The sequence below is a fragment of the Colletotrichum graminicola genome (assembly GCF_000149035.1).
Source record: "Colletotrichum graminicola M1.001 genomic scaffold supercont1.10, whole genome shotgun sequence".
NCBI classification, from domain to species: Eukaryota; Fungi; Ascomycota; class Sordariomycetes; order Glomerellales; family Glomerellaceae; genus Colletotrichum; species Colletotrichum graminicola.
The window spans coordinates 861189-878526 of NW_007361014.1; the positions used below are offsets into that span (position 1 = coordinate 861189).

Here is a 17338-nt window from a genome sequence, read left to right on the forward strand (position 1 = left end):
GAAGCTCCGCCAGACCGTGTCTTTGTGCTGGTCCTTCCAGGACTTGGTTGCCTTGGTTAAACTATCTGGCCTCTCGTTATCGTCGATACAGCTCAAAGCCCTGCCGAACCCGTAGTTGACCATGGCTGAGTAGTAGTGAAAGCAGGCCTGGGTATGGGACCTGGCGATACAGGTCTTTGTGATTGTCTCCACATGGGGCGTTGACGCAGTGATCCTCGTGCTTGTGATGTACACCGGACAATTGTTGCCTTGAATGCAGTTGTCAGCTACTTAGCTTGAATCTAGGCTGTCGCCGCGCGTCCCTGGAGTATAAAATTCCACCAAAAACTCACCTGCAGCTTGTCTCTTGCAGTTGTCGGCAGTCTTTGTAGGCTTCACGGAGGCACTGGGTCGGTTCGTTGGATTGGCCTTGTCGTCCTTTCTGCCGCTTCCCTTGGGAATGTTCTTCGGTGCCCGCCAGCCTGTGATGGCCCCCGAGACGTCAGCGACGATGCCATACACCTTTCTGATGTCTTCTGGGGCAAGATCATGGTTGCCACACGGACTAAGCCAGAAGTCGAATGCACCGGCCGGATCGTGATCGCTGTCGTACGCGTGCTTGATAGTCAAGGCCGCATCGATGGCCATTCCTAGACGAACCCCTGTTAGCTGGAATCTCAAACCCACATTCCAAGTCTCCATGCATGAAGGAAATGACTTGATTGATAAAAAGGAAAAATAGGGTAAAAGAAATAAACCCAAGGAGAGAAGCTATACCCATGCCTGCACTGACTGCTTGGCCAACGACCGAAAGGACGGCTGTCCCTAGCTCAAAGATGAGTTTGAGGGTGGACATCAGTATGAAGCACCCAATCTGGATTCTGCTAATTAGTAAAGTAATAGACAGTACGATTCTAGAGTGGCAACGTACCTGGGCGATTACCGGTAGGGCTTCTAAAACCGTATTGGCGAAAAGGTTGACAGCCGAATTATCACAAGAACACTTGCCCTCGACAGCGTAGTCATAACTACCACCAGCTCCTAGACGAAATCTCAATACAGGGCACCACATAGAGACAAGCTCTCGGGAAGAGAGAGTTAGAGAGCAAGGTATGTGAATCGTACTTTTTCCTGCCGCTATCCATGGAATTGGCTTGTCGAGAGGGTAAAAACCAATGCAGCCATGGTTGTAAGTCCGTCCTTCCTCCTTCGCCTCGTCGATCACCTTCTGGCATTGTGCTAAACACGGCTGCTCCGTCAATTTTTGATTGGGTGGCCGGAAGAAGAGGCAACGGTTACTATTGAGCCACCGGGGATCATTGTACGGGTTGAGGTTCTCAGGGCCGACGACAGCCGGTTTCGATGGTGTTGGCGGTGGTGGGGGTGGCTGCTCGGGAGCCTCGGGTTCGTCAACAGGCATCACCCACTTGCCGTCAAGTGACTTGTCTGTTGAGCATTGCGACTTGGGGCAATTGCCATGGTTACAGCTCCAGCTGCATAGGCCAGTAAGGGCGCAGGATTTGCCTGCAGCAGGGAACCCGTCAACGTCGATGATGTTGGGCTCCTCCTTGTGACCGCCCAGCTCATTGCAAGTGCAAGGTCCTGGGGGACAGTAGCCGAACGCGCAGGTGAACTCGCAGACCTCTTGGAAGTCGCCTTCCCCGGTGCCCTTGGTGCACAGCATCTCCGACAGAGACAGCTTTGGGCTGGCGTTGACTGTGCGGGAGGACCAGCTGCCACCGACCCAGGGGTTCCAGTTGACCATGCCGTGTTCGCATTCCGTCGTAATCTGGGGCCCCACTGCTACTACAATGATTGTGTTACTGTCGCCGACTGAATTCATCTCTACCCTGACAAAGCCAGTCCTGCCGTTAAAAGGAACGGAGCCGTGGTAGAGACCGACGCCGCCATCCGGAACAACATCCCACGCTACATTCGTCCATTCCCCCCGCCTTCCCCGATTCTGACCCGTGGCAGGGCGAACCCTGAGAGTAGCGCCGTGAAGAAGACCTTGTCCTCGGCGAAGTTGGCCGGGTCCCCCTCGGTCTGGACCTGCGCTGCGTTGTTGTTGCCCACGGTGCCGCCGTTGCTACAGGCGCGGCCAGGGTTTTGGCGGTACCAGATGGTAAGGCCCTCCTTGGTGAAGGACGTCTTGCCGGTCTTGTACGTGTCGATGACGAAGGGTAAGAACATGCGCCAGGCGTCGTGTGGCATGCCAAGGGCGTAGTTAAAGGGCGCCTCACCGATATCAAAGGCAGCCATGGCGCCTTCATTGATGGGGCCAATGTGGTGCGACTCACCGTAGTCGTTCCAAGCGATGATCTGGACGTACTCCGGCTGCATATGCCATACATGGCTCCAGCGGCGAAACCAGAGACTGTCACCGCCTTAGAGCCAATTCTTCCTATAGCCTGGGAGGTTGGTATATAACCAAGGCGAGACAGGCATCATGTAAGGCCTCTTGTTGCCACTAGCGTCTTTCCCTAAAAAGTCGACATAGGAAGCGTCAATCTCCTCGCTGATGTCGTTAGGTCCTTCAGGCCAGGCGCCCCAGCTGAAGAGCCCGTCGGCGACATTCTTCTTCATCGCGCGCTTGGCGCCGAGTGAAGACCGGGAAGGCATAAAGAAGGCATTAGTTTGCTCTTTTATATAGACCCAGTCCTCAGACTGTCCAGGGCCTTCAAAGGTAGAAACTAAGGGCTGGCCAGTTGATTGTCGAAAGTAGGCCGGGCTATCTGAGTAGACGTTTAACATATCGATGACATCCTGCTGAGGCCAGGGACCCCGGCCGGCGTAGTCAAATGAGTAGATGAGCTTGAACCCGGCCGCCTGGGCTGCATCAAACATCATGTCAACGCTTCCCACGTTAGTGGCCTCTCCACAGGCCATGTTGAGGGCAAATCCATCAATATGCGCTTGTTGAGCAAGCGAAATATCGTATTCAAAGTCTTTCATCGCATAGTTCTCAGTGTTCCCAACCTGTGATGATGAGTAATTGGCTTTTAGTATCTGAACTGATGATCTCACCATTAAATGAGCAAAGACAGCCTTTGCATCCACTTTCATAATACAAGATGGAAGAATCTATAGGGCAAAGAAAATGGCGGTCATCTTCCCAGTTGCTGTGGCCATTTGGAAGAAACGCCAAAAGACGGAGGACGTCTTTCAGATAGGATTGAGGAATTTGACTGTCAAGAGAGTATGTGTCAATGTGTTCCGTAAAAGATGGAAAATAATGCTGCCAATGATCGAACGAGCGATCGGTGTAGTCACCAAAGCGTCTGAAAGAAATGATAAGGCTGTTCATGAGGCTTGGAGAGTCGCTAGGAATCACAGCGAGGGCTGGGACAAGGAGCCATTTTCAAACTTTTCAGTTTGCCTCATTTGCGCTTCCCGCGAGTATAATCCCAGGCGTGTCGACATGGCCGCTGGGGATTTTATCGTAATTAAACCGATAAGACAAGGCTTTTAGCACTGGGAATCCACAACGCTCTTTTGCTTAAGGGTTTACTGTGAAGACTATTGGGCTGGATTGGAAAGCTTAACAAGTCCAAAGAGACTAGTATGGGCCAATGTGGATTTAAGGACTGCTGTGCCGCATCAGCCGCCGTTCCAACTTTTTCCTTGACGGCAAGTAGTATATGTAGCTAGCGGAGAACCTTTGAAGCATGGCTGTTGGTTCATTGTGCTAATTTTATCTGCAAGTCCCTGAATTAGGGGTTAAAAAGCTGATATTGTCTTGCTAAGCTGGAAGAAGTAATGGATTGAGATGGTCCCTGGGAAGTCAGAAAAAATAATCACATGATAGTGATATTGGAAAACATGCAGTGGTAACGAATTTTGAGTGGCATGCCTCATGACCGACAGCCGCACAAGGTGTCTACAGAGTGCGGATAGTATTAAAGCAGCGTTGTGGACCTCAGGCAGAATTAGAATGCGGCTATTGCAGCCTTTGCTAAGCTATTAAAGGTGATGCTTTACTTTGTTAACAGGGCAAACAAGAAGCTTAATTAAAGCACTAGATCTTAGTGGCAAGAGAGCAGTTGCTTCGCGGGATTTTCAGCAAAGCTTCATGCCAAGAGACCAAGACGGTAGTGCCTAGAGACACAATCAATTATTCGGGCAATCTCCAACAGGGTACATCCTAGAGAGAGGGATAGAAATTATTATAACTAACAACAACAATAATATCTACAGGAGGGAGGCTAACCAAGGCTTAATAAACTAACAGCAACAGAACTAGCAGAATAACAGTTAGTCAGGGTAGCCAGCAGAATGTGTATATATAAGTAAGCAGAGAAGCGTGTCTTATTCGTAGTTATGTACTAAAGAGCGGATAGGATCACCACAGGCTTGTAGGTCTAATACTATCCAAATAAGCTAATAAGTCTTATAGAGCTAGAACTAGGTAAAAAATGACGGGTTGATTCTGTCACAGAACCAACGCCCACCGGAAATAGAAAAGCAGTATAATAACTCTAGTACCCTTGTTCGCCTTTTCTCCATCACCTTAGATAAGTTCAAACCCCTCCCTACTTAGGCATTAATTCGTTCTTTGCACCTACAATATCTTTCCCACCCTTTCCGCCCAGCTCCAAACATGGCGCAACCCTCCTACTGTAGGTACGAGCTTGTATCGGAGCTCACGTCCTACTACGAATTCTTGACTCAGATCTACCTGCCCCCAGACGTCATTCAATACTCCCCGGAGGGCGGCTGGGGGCACATCACACCCGACTTCGTCAAGTCCTTCTGTCTAGGCAAGAACGACACCGTAGCGGACCTGATGAAGCATATCCCTTACATGCGCCGCACAAAGGAGGACGGACGACTGGGATCCGCGGCAGATTTACGGGAACGCTATTCCTGTAGACTTCACTAGTGAGATTGTCCTAGACTTACCTAGCAAGTATGCAAATGAGTCTCTTTTTGAGCCTTATGAGGGCAGTATCTCTGATATACCGCCCCATGTGTTTGTTTATGCAACGATTCCATCCGGTTATAATGGTCGTTATATTTTTATTGATACAGAGCGCGGCACAATTGTTGTCGCGGACCCACAGACTGGTCCGAAGCCCACTCAATTATCTGACCCAGTAAGTCCTCAGCAATGCACATCACTCCTCATAGACACCATCATCCCTATACACAGTCTGTCTACTGTGTATAAACAAGCTGCTAATATCGTGGGTGACAGGAAGCACCAGATGAAGCAGCTTGGCGCAGGTTCCAGACTTATACCTTTCGCGAGTTCTTCTCAATGGCAAGAGAAATGTTTAGAAAATTCGAAATGGTTAGTAGCATCTACCTCTGCGCTTAGGCACCGTCTAAGCTCAGTAGCTTTTCTATGCTAATTTATAATTACAACTTAGATTGCCGTGGATAGAAAACACGTACACTGCACCAGCCCGGATGTGCCCGAAGCGCAGATATACCGGGAAGAGGGCGTCTTCACAGAGCGGTACGATAGAGAAAGGTGCATGGACAGGCTGGACAAGTATCAGGAGCAAGAGAATCGGGCAGACCGGGAGGCTCAAGGACACGAGTAGTTGCCGGTGCCTCCGCCAACAGATACACCTACGCTGCAGGCTTCGCTGCGGGAGGTGTATTATCTCGGCATCGGGCTGCTAATAGCAGCGTGCACTCATGAGGATAGGGAGGTACTGGTTCTTAGCATTTTGTGTGACTCAAATTGGTAGTATTAATCACCTTGGTGGTAGGCTTAATAGAGCTATCGCTTCCCGAGCTGCACCAGCAGGTCATCCTGGCCTCCAACTAACATCTCTCGGTACCTGTCTTCATCAGCCAGAAAAGGAAGATGGCGTGTCGGCTGCCTCTGATACTGCCCTCCTTGTCTGTTACCGTCGGCCTTGGCCTTGGGCACGCAGGTAGTACCCCAGTCCATCGCCTGCAGGTCCTTCACTTCCAGGACCCAGGTTCCACGCCAGTTCTCTTCCTTGTCAACCACCTGCTCAAGTCTCCAGGGGAACTCAGCATCTGGGCGATACTCCCATCCCTTTTTAGCCGCTGTCGATTTATGCTCCTTATGCTTAAGAGCCGCTGTCGGTTTATGTTCAGGAGCTGTATAGGCTTGGCTATAGCAGTTAACATCGGTGTTGTGTTCTGACTTTTCCCTTTTGTTGGTATACGGTAGGTATGCTTTGGGGGAGGTGGTCACGTGATATTCACATGACACACTGCCTCCCTTAGTAGTATCTACCTTACTACTAGTATACTACCTAAAAGTCTAGATTTACTTTATAACTAACTAATATAATAAGTAATAACTATATTTTATATTATAATTTATTATGTAATCTATAGGATATCCTTTTTATATAATTTAACTAATACTAATTAGTATATAATTAAATTATAAGATTACTATTATTAAATAGATTAATAAGGTTTATTTTACTAAGAGTAAAGAGGATTAACTAGCCTATTAGTAAATAATCCTTTATAAATTTAACCTTTATTATTATTACCTCTTTACTTTCTTACTTTATATTAACTAAATTCTTATTAATAATAAATAAAAAAGGGAAAAATAGAGAGCTACTACTAGTAATAGTAAGGCTATTAAACTAATAAATAATAAATATTTATTCCTTTTTATATCCTTTATTATTACTATTATTACTATCTTACTTCTTATAGCCTCTCTTTTTTTTACTTACTTTTATTTACTATATTAATCTAATAATATAAAGTAACTATATTAACTTTAATCTTAATAAGTTAAACCTTTATAAAGTTAGATTATATATAATATATATAATTACTATATAGTTAGATACTAACCTTTATAGCTACTACCTTCTTACTACCTTTTAGTTAGATTTTATAAATTAGACTATTACTACCTTTAATACTATAGGCACTAAGGTATTATTAATATTTTATAATTACCTTATTAATAATAAAGTCTTTATTAATCTAGTAAAAAGAAAAATTATACCTAAATTAGTAGACCTTCTTAACACTAATTTCTATATATAAACTAAAAAAGATATTACTTTTATATACTATAAATAGCTTATCTTTAACTTATAAATAAAGAATCCTAAATTTATTAATAATATTACTAGTTAATATATTTTACCTAAAAAGAGATTAATAATTAATTAGGCCTTATTTACTACTTTTTTAATATTATTATAAATAATAGCTAATACTACTTTATAAAAGTAGCTAACCTTATTTACCTTAACTTATCTACTAATAGTAGATTATTACTAGCTAAAGTAGAAGTAAAATAGCCTAACTTTACTTTTATAATAAGATAAAATCTACTAAGTACTTACTAATCTAAACTTAGTACTTAAAGGTAATATAAGCACTTTATTTATTAATACTTTATTATATAACTTAAGAACTTTTTACTTTTATTACCTTTATTATAACTAGTATAATAAGTAATTAGGTAGTTAGCTTATTATAATAAATAAGGTAAATCCTTAGTAAAATATACTATTTAATTTATTAAATAACCTTAAGCCTACTACTAACCTTTTACCTTAGGGCACTATATAGAGATTTTAATTATAAGGCTATAATAAGTTATAATATTAGCTACTATATAAATCTAAATTTATACTTATTTTTTTTTTCTAACTATACCCCTATTAACTAACTAATCTTATAAAGCTACTAATAGATAAAACTAAGTATAGTAGTAAGTTATATAATATTCTTAATCTTAAGTTAAGTATCTTTTAAGATAACTATAGTAAGGTTAGGATTAAGTAATACTAACTTAGTCTTACTTTTTTTATTATATTAAAAAGTAAGGTATCTTAGTTCTATATTAATTATATTTATAGTAATAGTATTTATTTATAATTTTAATAAGATAGTTAACTAAATTTATAACTACTTTAAGATATAAGAATAAATATAGACTTACCTATTTAAATAGTAAGAAATAACACTTCCTTAAGTTATATATAATAATCTTATAATAACTAAGATCTAAGCCCTTAAGGAGCTTATCTTAAAGCTAGCCTTTATCTAATAGGCTCTCCCCTTATTATACTAAAATAATAAGGTGTTAAGAAGCTAGTTACTAAATACTTACTTTAGGGTTCTTAAGTGTAACCTTTACCTATACGCTCTAGCTATAATATTAGAAGAAGTATATAGCTAATTATAGTTATCTATTAGTACTACTATAAGGCGCCCTTACTATAGCTAGTACCTTACTAAATCTTTACCTTTATTACCTAATAATTAATATTAGGTAGACTATACTTACTAAGGCTAAGGCTGTTATTAATAGTTTAGTAATAACTATAGTAGTAGTAATTTTTATAATAGTAATAATAATAATAGTAGCTATAATACTAAAAAGTGCTATATTTACTATAAGCCTAGCTACTAGTTAATAAAGTATACTACTAATAAAAGACGTAAAGTGTACTAGTAATTTAAAAGTAACTATTATATTAAAGATACCTTACTAACTATATATAACACCTTTTTTACTAGCTATAAAGGCACTTATTTATAAGAAGAAGAAAATAAAGATAGTAATAATAATAAAGATCTTTAGTAGTATCTCTAAGGGGCCTACTTTATTATTAGTAATAATAAAAAATAAGATAATAGTATATTTTATACCTTAACTATATTCTTTAGTAGCGCTAAAGTAAATAGTAATACGCTTACTACTAACCTTACTAACTAAGCTATTTATTACTAATTAATAAAAGTTAACCTTAATAACACCTTTACTAAGTCACTTAGTACCTTTATATTAAATTATTACTTATTAGCTACCTTTTAAGGTATTTTACTAAATATAAGCGTAGTAAGTTACTTAACTATAGGCTACTTATAAGCTATTATACTATAGTAAATTTAACTATTTATAACTATTAACACTATAGCTATAGGTAAAGTAAAGATTAAGTTTAGTAATAGTAATACTATTACTTTATAAAGTACTATTATAGTAAAGACTTCCCTTAGGTATATTACCTTTTATATAATACCTACTAATATACCTTTCTTATTTTACTTAGCTAATATAGATTAGCTATTAATTTAATTTAATAACCTTATAAATACTCTTTAATAAGGTAAACTTATAGTACTAGTTATATAAAAATAAGGCTACCTATAGATACTACTTAGCCTACCTAAGTAAAGCCTTATAAGTTATTACCTAACTAATATTAAGCTATACTATCTTTATTAATAGTTTAGCTATCTATTAATTTACTAGCTATATAAGATCCTTTATAAGGCTAGCTATAAGGTTAAAATAAAAGTAATTAAACACTTAATAAAGTACTATTATTATTACTAGATCTATAAGAAGGCTTCTTCTTAATTCTAATTTACTTTATATAATAACTATTTATTTAATTATAAAGTTATTATTAATATTATATACCTTAATAGTAACCTTATACTTTATATTATTAATACTACTACTACCTTTAATATAGCCTACTTTCTTTATAATATTTTAGTAAAAACTATATAAAAGGCACTACGTTACTACTAAATTAATATCTACTAAGGACCTTTAGATTAGATTATTACTAACGTAAGGTAGAACTTTATCTTAACTAAATTTTTATATAAAGCCTATATAATAGGTATTAAAGTTAAGATTATCCCTATTAAAGTATATTATAGCGTTAGAAAGGTTAAAAGATTTTATACTATACTTTAATAGGTATATAAGATAATCTAAAAAGAATACCTATCTATTAACTATAAAGTAGCACTTTAAAGCGCTACTAAAGTAGTTAATAATACTACTAGCCTAAATAGCCTTATACCTACTTTATTAGTATTTAGTGCTTACCTCTATATAACTACTAACTTTACTTTTTTACTTAAGATAATTTAATATATAATAGCTATTTATAAGGTAACTAAAGATCTTTATAAATATAATATAATATAGTAAATTAATAAGGCTCTTACTACTTATAATAGCCTAAATACCTCTATAATAAAGGATCTACCTTTAGGTAGTAATATCTATATCTAGCGTAAAAAAAGAGGTTAGTCTAGCCTATATAAGTTACTTACTACTTAAGGTAAAGACTTTACTATTAATATTAATAGCCCTTATGTTTTTTAATCTATATTAGTTAAGCTATACTATATAGCAGATAATAAAGAAAAAGGCTTAGTTAAGTAATATCCCTTATTTATCTTAAATAATAATAGTAGTTATAGTAATAAGCCTACTAAAGATACTATTATTATTATAACTAGTTTAGGGTAGTAGCTATATACTAATAATCTTACTATTATGTAACCTTAATAAGCTAGAAAAATCCCTATAAGATACACTTTACTATAAGAGACTAATATACCTTATACTACCTTCCTCTTAGTAAAAAAAGAAGCTTATTAAACCTTTATAATCTAACTATATAAAAAAGGTATTATTATAGCACCTAGTAAGCTATTTAAGTAATTAGTAGCTACTAAGATTAATAGCCTTATTATATAAGGCGTCTTTAAATTTACTATAATTAACTAACTTTAGCTATATAAGTAAATTTTTAAATTATAAATTATAAATAAGGTAAAAGGCACTAATAAGAAGCCTTATAAGAAATTACGCCTTATTATTTAAGGCTATACTAATAATAGTAAGGAGGCTATTCTTACTTAGTTACCTACTATCTAGTAAGCTAGCTAGTAGCTTATCCTTATACTAGCCCCTTCTTTTTTTATTAATAGTAAAGTTATATAGCTATATAATATTATATAGGCCTATATTTAATCTACTTCTTACCTTAACTATACTATCTATACTAAACTTTTAGCCTAAATCTATTATAAGTACCTTAATAATATTATTATAAAGGTTATTAAGCCTTTATATAGGATTACTAAGGTAGGTACGCACTAGTAGGCTACTTATAACTATTACTATAAGGAGAATCTCTAGATAGTTTTTACTATATATAACCTTTACTTTTTTTTATTATCTAGTAAAAATTTATACTTTATACTTATTAGTATATAAATAGATAATACTATTAGCCTAATAGACTTTTTATTTTCTAACTAAGAGAATAAAAAACTAACTAAAGTAAAATTTACTATAAAAGATAAGTTATTTCTTACTATTAACTAACTACTTACCTTTAATAATAAGATTATTATAGTTATATTTACTATAAACGCTTTTATTACGCTTTACTAAAAAAAGTAAAAAGTAAAACTATAATTAATTAATATAAAGTTACTTATAGCCTACTAAGATTTTATCTAGTAATAGGTATAAGGAGTATATATTACCTTTATTTACTAGCCTAAAGCATACTATAATTTTTTTATTACAGCCTAATATAAAGAGCTAGATAATAAGGTAATTAAAGACCTTAACTATTAACTATAATAGTAAATAAGCTTACTTAACTATAGTCTATAATTTATCCCCTTAGATCTTATATTAGCTAAGCTATTTATATTTATAAATAAATTATTTACTAATAATTATAATATAACTTTATAGTTAGGATTTATTATTTTTTTTATAAATAAAAAGTTAATAATAACTAAGCTAAATTTTTTTTATAGTAATATCCTTTATTTCTTATTTATAAAGTCTAAATAAGTTACCTAAAGTGTCCTTATATCTAAAGTGTATAAGATAGTTATAGGCGTTAATATAGCTTATACCCTCTCTATAACTATTATAATAATTATAAGGAAGCTTAATATCTTATTAATCTTAACTATTATATATATAGACTTATATTTACTTTATAAATACCTAGTTAAGCTAGGAACTATAAGGGAGAAGCGTCTTATAATTAATATTATATTACTAAGATAGTCTTATAAGTAATATAAGCTTTATAAAGTCTAATATATTACTAAATCTAATAATCTAGCTAATAGATTTATAAAAGTATCTCTAAATTAAGCACTTAAAGGCCTAGTTATAAATAATAAAGCTAAGATATATATAGAGGGTTAGGTTATATAGGCGTAATAGATTATAATAAGTATATAGTAAAAAATAAATTATAGGTTATATAACTAACTAGACTATAATAGTAGTAGTTAAATCTAACTAATATAAGAATACGCCTTTAATAGCTATAGCTAAAAAGAAATACCCCTAAATAAGTTAGTATAAGCCTTATACTATCTATAAAGAAAAATAAAAGATATAAGAATATATAGCATATAACTATAAGAAGTGTAATACCTTTAGAGTTTTAATTTTTATTACGTTTTTAGGGCTTTTAAGGGTAATTTAAATAGCTAGGGCACTAGTAACTTTTACTATAAAAGAAAAGTTACTAGTGTTAGTATAAGGGGTTAGCCTAGTACCCTTATAAGGCTATGTGTGGTGTATTTCAGGCACTTAGTGCCTAAACTAGTTAATCTTTTAGTAATACCAGAATAGTCTATTAACAGGCGTGGCACACCACCTATACCTTTATAATTATTTAGGCACTAAGTAGGTCTTCTAGCTAGACAGAGGCTAGGTTTAAATCCTAACTGTTACGCGCTCTCTTTAGTGTAGGCCCTAAGGGGCTAGAAGGTCATTAATTAGTAGATTAGTTAGCTAGGCATAAATAAGGGGCAGCCATTAGGCTCAGAGGGACTAGGTGCAGGGAGGTAATGCCTAGCGCCAGCCGGGGGTCCCCTAGCTGTTGCCAGGTGCTAGGCTGCCTAGGGCCTTTAGGGTTAACATGACCTTGTGCTCCAGCGCACGGTTACCAGCGCTAGTGCACGTAGGCCTAAAGCAACTTAGGACACGTCGTATTAGAAGGGGGGCAATTGTAAGGGGTTAGCCTAGTACCCTTATAAGGCCATGTGTGGTGCATTTCAGGCACTTAGTGCCTAAACTAGTTAATCTTTTGGTAATGCCAGAATAGTCTATTAACAGGCGTAGCACACCACCCATACCTTTACAGTTAGTATATAGTAAGTATACTTTAGGGGAGGTAGTTATATAATATTTATATAACATACTACCTCCTTTAGTAGTATTTACTTTACTACTAGTATACTACCTAAAAGTCTAGATTTACTTTATAACTAACTAATATAATAAGTAATAACTATATTCTATATTATAATTTATTATATAATCTATAGGATATCTCTTTTATATAATTTAACTAATACTTTCTAATACTAGTAATATAGATAAGTATAGTAAGGCACTACTTTATATAGTTATTAAGCTGTCTTATTATTAAAGCTATATATAGCTAAGTCTATAATATTTAGTAATATTTACTTAAGGTAAGTAAAGGAGATAAATAGTGCCTTATATACCTAGTTAATATAAGGGTTTATAATATATAGGAAGTATATATAGATATACTATATATTTACTATTAAGATAAAGGTATTAATATAAAGAAGTTAGATTTTAAGCTACTATCGCCTAGTACTAGAGATAAAGGAAGACCTTAATAGTAGGTTTAATAGTATTATTATTACTAGTTATTTACTTTAGGCTATAGTTAAAGTAAAGTCTAATTTAGTAGTTACTTTACGTTATTAGGTATTCTATACTATATTAAGAGATTAAGATATAGTATAGGTCTATATTAGGTTTACGTACTATAATATTATATATATATTAGATAAGCTACACTTATTATAATAGAGATTAAAATTAGTTAAAGTTAGTATATAGGAATATAAGGGTATTAGAAATAGGTGTAGATATTAACTAGTAGTATGCTTTAATATATATTATTAATAGAGTTTATATTCTAGCTAGTATATATACCTTTCTAGTACCTCCTTTACGTCTAAGTCCTTAATATTAGATACCTCTCTTTTATAAAATTAACTATAGCACTTAGGTAACTCTAGGATTATATTAAAGGTTTTATAGTTACCTAGGCTATAAGCTATATACTACTAAGCCTATAGCTTAACTTTACTATTAGACTAGCGCCTTTAGCAGTAGACTATATAAAAGTATTAGTTAAATTATATAAAAAGGATATCCTATAGATTATATAATAATATAAGGGGGTTCGCCTGGTTACCCTTTATAAGGCCATGTGTAGTGCATTTCAGGCACTTAGTGCCTGAACTGGTTGATCTTTTGGTAATGCCAGAATAGTCTATTGACAGGCGTGGCACACCACCCATACCTTTACAATTGTTCAGGCACTAAGTGGGTCTTCTGGCTGTAGACAGGGGCTAGGTTCAAATCCTGACTATCGCGCGCTCTCTTTAGTGTAGGCCTTAAGGGGCTGGAAGGTCATCAATCAGTGGATTGGTTGGCTGGGCATGAATGAGGGGCGCGCGCTCTCTTTAGTGTAGGCCTTAAGGGGCTGGAAGGTCATCAATCAGTGGATTGGTTAGCTAGGCATAAATAAGGGGCAGCTTACGTTAGGCTTAGAGGGACTAGGTGCAGGGAGGCAATACCTAGCGCCAGCCGGGGGTCCCCCAGCTGTCGCCAGGTGCCAGGCTGCCCAGGGCCTTTGGGGTTAACATGACCTTATGCTCCAGCGCACGGTTACCGGCGCTAGTGCACGTGGGCCTGAAGCGACTTAGGACGTGTCGTATTAGAAGGGGGGCAATTGTAAGGGGGTTCGCCTGGTTACCCTTTATAAGGCCATGTGTAGTGCATTTCAGGCACTTAGTGCCTAAACTAGTTAATCTTTTAGTAATACCAGAATAGTCTATTAACAGGCGTAGCACACTACCTATACCTTTATAAATAAATTATAATATAAAATATAGTTATTACTTATTATATTAGTTACTTATAAAGTAAATCTAGACTTTTAAGTAGTATACTAGTAGTAAAGTAAATACTACTAAGGGAGGTAGTATATTATATAAATATTATATAACTACCTCCCCTAAAGTATACCTACTATATACTAACACTAGTAACTTTTCTTTTATAGTAAAAGTTACTAGTGCCCTAGCTATCTAGATTGCCCTTAAAAGCCCTAAAAACGTAATAAAAATTAAAACTCTAAAAGTATTACACTTCTTATAGTTATATACTATATATTCCTATATTTTTTATTTTTCTTTATAAATAGTATAAGCTTATACTAACTTATTTAGGGGCGTTTTTTTTAGCTATAGCTGTTAGAGGCGTATTCCTATATTAGTTAGATTTAACTGCTGCTGTTATAGTCTAGTTAGTTATATAACCTATAATCTATCCTTTGCTATATACCTATTATAATCTATTACGCCTATATAACCTAACCTTTTATATATATCTTAGCTTTGTTATTTATAACTAGGCCCTTAAGTGCTTAATTTAGGGATACCTTTATAAATCTATTAGCTAGATTATTAGATCTAGTAATCTATTAGACTTGATAAAGCTTATATTACTTATAAGACTGTCTTAGTAATATAATATTAATTATAAGACGCTTTTCTTTTATAGTTCCTAGCTTAACTAGGTATTTATAAAGTAAATATAAGTCTATATATATAACAGTTAGGATTAATAAGATATTAAGCTTCTTTATAATTATTATAATAGTTATAAAGAGGGCGTAAGCTATATTAAACGCCTATAACTATTTTATACACTTTAGATATAAGGACGCTTTAGGTAACTTATTTAGACTTTTATAAATAAGAAATAAAAGATATTACTATAAAAAAAAATTTAGCTTAGTTATTATTAACTTTCTTATTTATAAAGAGGATAATAAATCCTAACTATAAAATTATATTATAATTATTAGTAAATAATTTATTTATAAATATAAATAGCTTAGCTAATATAAGATCTAAGGGGATAAATTATAGACTATAGTTAAGTAAGCTTATTTACTATTATAGTTAATAGTTAAGGTCTTTAATTACCTTATTATCTAGCTCCTTATATTAGGCTATAATAAAAAGATTATAATACGCTTTAGGCTAGTAAATAAAAGTAATATATACTCCTTATGCCTATTACTAGATAAAATCTTAGTAGGCTATAAGTAACTTTATATTAATTAGTTATAGTTTTACTTCTTACTTTTTTTAGTAAAGCGTAATAGAAGTGTCTATAGTAAATATAACTATAATAATCTTACTATTAAAGGTAAGTAGTTAGTTAATAGTAAGGAATAACTTATCTTTTATAGTAAATTTTACTTTAGTTAGTTTTTTATTCTTTTAGTTAGAAAATAAAAAGTCTATTAAGCTAATAGTATTATCTATTTATATACTAATAAGTATAAAGTATAGATTTTTACTAGATAATAAAAGAAAGTAGGGGTTATATATAGTAAAAACTATCTAGAGATTTTCCTTATAGTAATAGTTATAAGTAGCCTACTAGTATATACCTACCTTAGTAATCCTATATAAAGGCTTAATAACCTTTATAATAATATTATTAAGGTACTTATAATAGATTTAGGCTAAAAGTTTAGTATAGACAGTATAGTTAAAGTAAGAAGTAAATTAAATATAGGCCTATATAATATTATATAGCTATATAACTTTACTATTAATAAAAAAAGAAACAGCTAGTATAAGGATAAGCTACTAGCTAGCTTACTAGATAGTAGATAACTAAATAAGAATAGCCTTCTTACTATTATTAGTATAGCCTTAAATAATAAGGCGTAATTTCTTATAAGGCTTCTTATTAGTGCCTTTTACCTTATTTATAATTTATAATTTAAAAATTTACTTATATAGCTAAAGTTAGTTAATTATAGTAAATTTAAAGACACCTTATATAATAAGGCTATTAATCTTAGTAGCTACTAATTACTTAAATAGCTTACTAGGTACTATAATAACACCTTTTTTATATAGTTAGATTATAAAGGTTTAATAAGCTTCTTTTTTTACTAAGAGGAAGATAGTATAAGGTATATTAGTCTCTTATAGTAAAGTGTATCTTATAAGGATTTTTTTAGCTTATTAAGGTTACGTAATAGTAGGATTATTAGTATATAGCTACTACCTTAAACTAGTTATAATAATAATAGTATTTTTAGTAGGCTTATTACTATAACTACTATTATTATTTAAGATAAATAAAGGATATTACTTAACTAAGCTTTTTTCTTTATTATTTACTATATAGTATAGCTTAACTAATATAAATTAAAAAACATAAAGGCTATTAATATTAATAGTAAAATTTTTACCTTAAGTAGTTAGTAACTTATATAGGCTAAACTAACCTCTTTTTTTACGCTAGATATAGATATTACTACCTAAAGGTAGATCCTTTATTATAAAGGTATTTAGGCTATTATAATTAGTAAAAGCCTTATTAATTTTACTATATTATATTATATTTATAAAGATCTTTAGTTACCCTTATAGATAGCTATTATATATTAAATTATCTTAAGTAAAAAAAGTAAAGTTAGTAGTTATATAAAGGGTAAGCACTAAATACTAATAA

The 17338-nt window shown here is 33.9% G+C and overlaps 4 protein-coding genes across 4 annotated transcripts; 2 read left to right on the top strand and 2 right to left on the bottom strand.

Moving 5' to 3' along the window:
- Positions 1 to 270: 270 nt before the first annotated feature.
- GLRG_03520 (uncharacterized protein) lies at positions 271 to 627 on the bottom strand (the record flags this gene model as incomplete). The annotated part of the gene is made up of 2 exons (XM_008094205.1): positions 271 to 302; positions 333 to 627. 2 exons carry the CDS (start codon positions 625 to 627, stop codon positions 271 to 273), a joined length of 327 nt encoding a protein of 108 aa, XP_008092396.1.
- Positions 628 to 2367: 1740 nt separating this feature from the next.
- GLRG_03521 (uncharacterized protein) lies at positions 2368 to 2868 on the bottom strand (the record flags this gene model as incomplete). Its single annotated transcript, XM_008094206.1, has 1 exon — positions 2368 to 2868. The coding sequence occupies one exon, from the start codon at positions 2866 to 2868 to the stop codon at positions 2368 to 2370; it is 501 nt and encodes a 166-aa protein (XP_008092397.1).
- Positions 2869 to 4579: 1711 nt separating this feature from the next.
- On the top strand, positions 4580 to 4861 carry GLRG_03522 (uncharacterized protein; the record flags this gene model as incomplete). Its single annotated transcript, XM_008094207.1, has 1 exon — positions 4580 to 4861. The coding sequence occupies one exon, from the start codon at positions 4580 to 4582 to the stop codon at positions 4859 to 4861; it is 282 nt and encodes a 93-aa protein (XP_008092398.1).
- A 408-nt stretch (positions 4862 to 5269) lies between these two features.
- GLRG_03523 (uncharacterized protein) lies at positions 5270 to 5528 on the top strand (the record flags this gene model as incomplete). The annotated part of the gene is made up of 2 exons (XM_008094208.1): positions 5270 to 5272; positions 5352 to 5528. The coding sequence occupies 2 exons, from the start codon at positions 5270 to 5272 to the stop codon at positions 5526 to 5528; spliced, it is 180 nt and encodes a 59-aa protein (XP_008092399.1).
- Positions 5529 to 17338: the final 11810 nt, after the last annotated feature.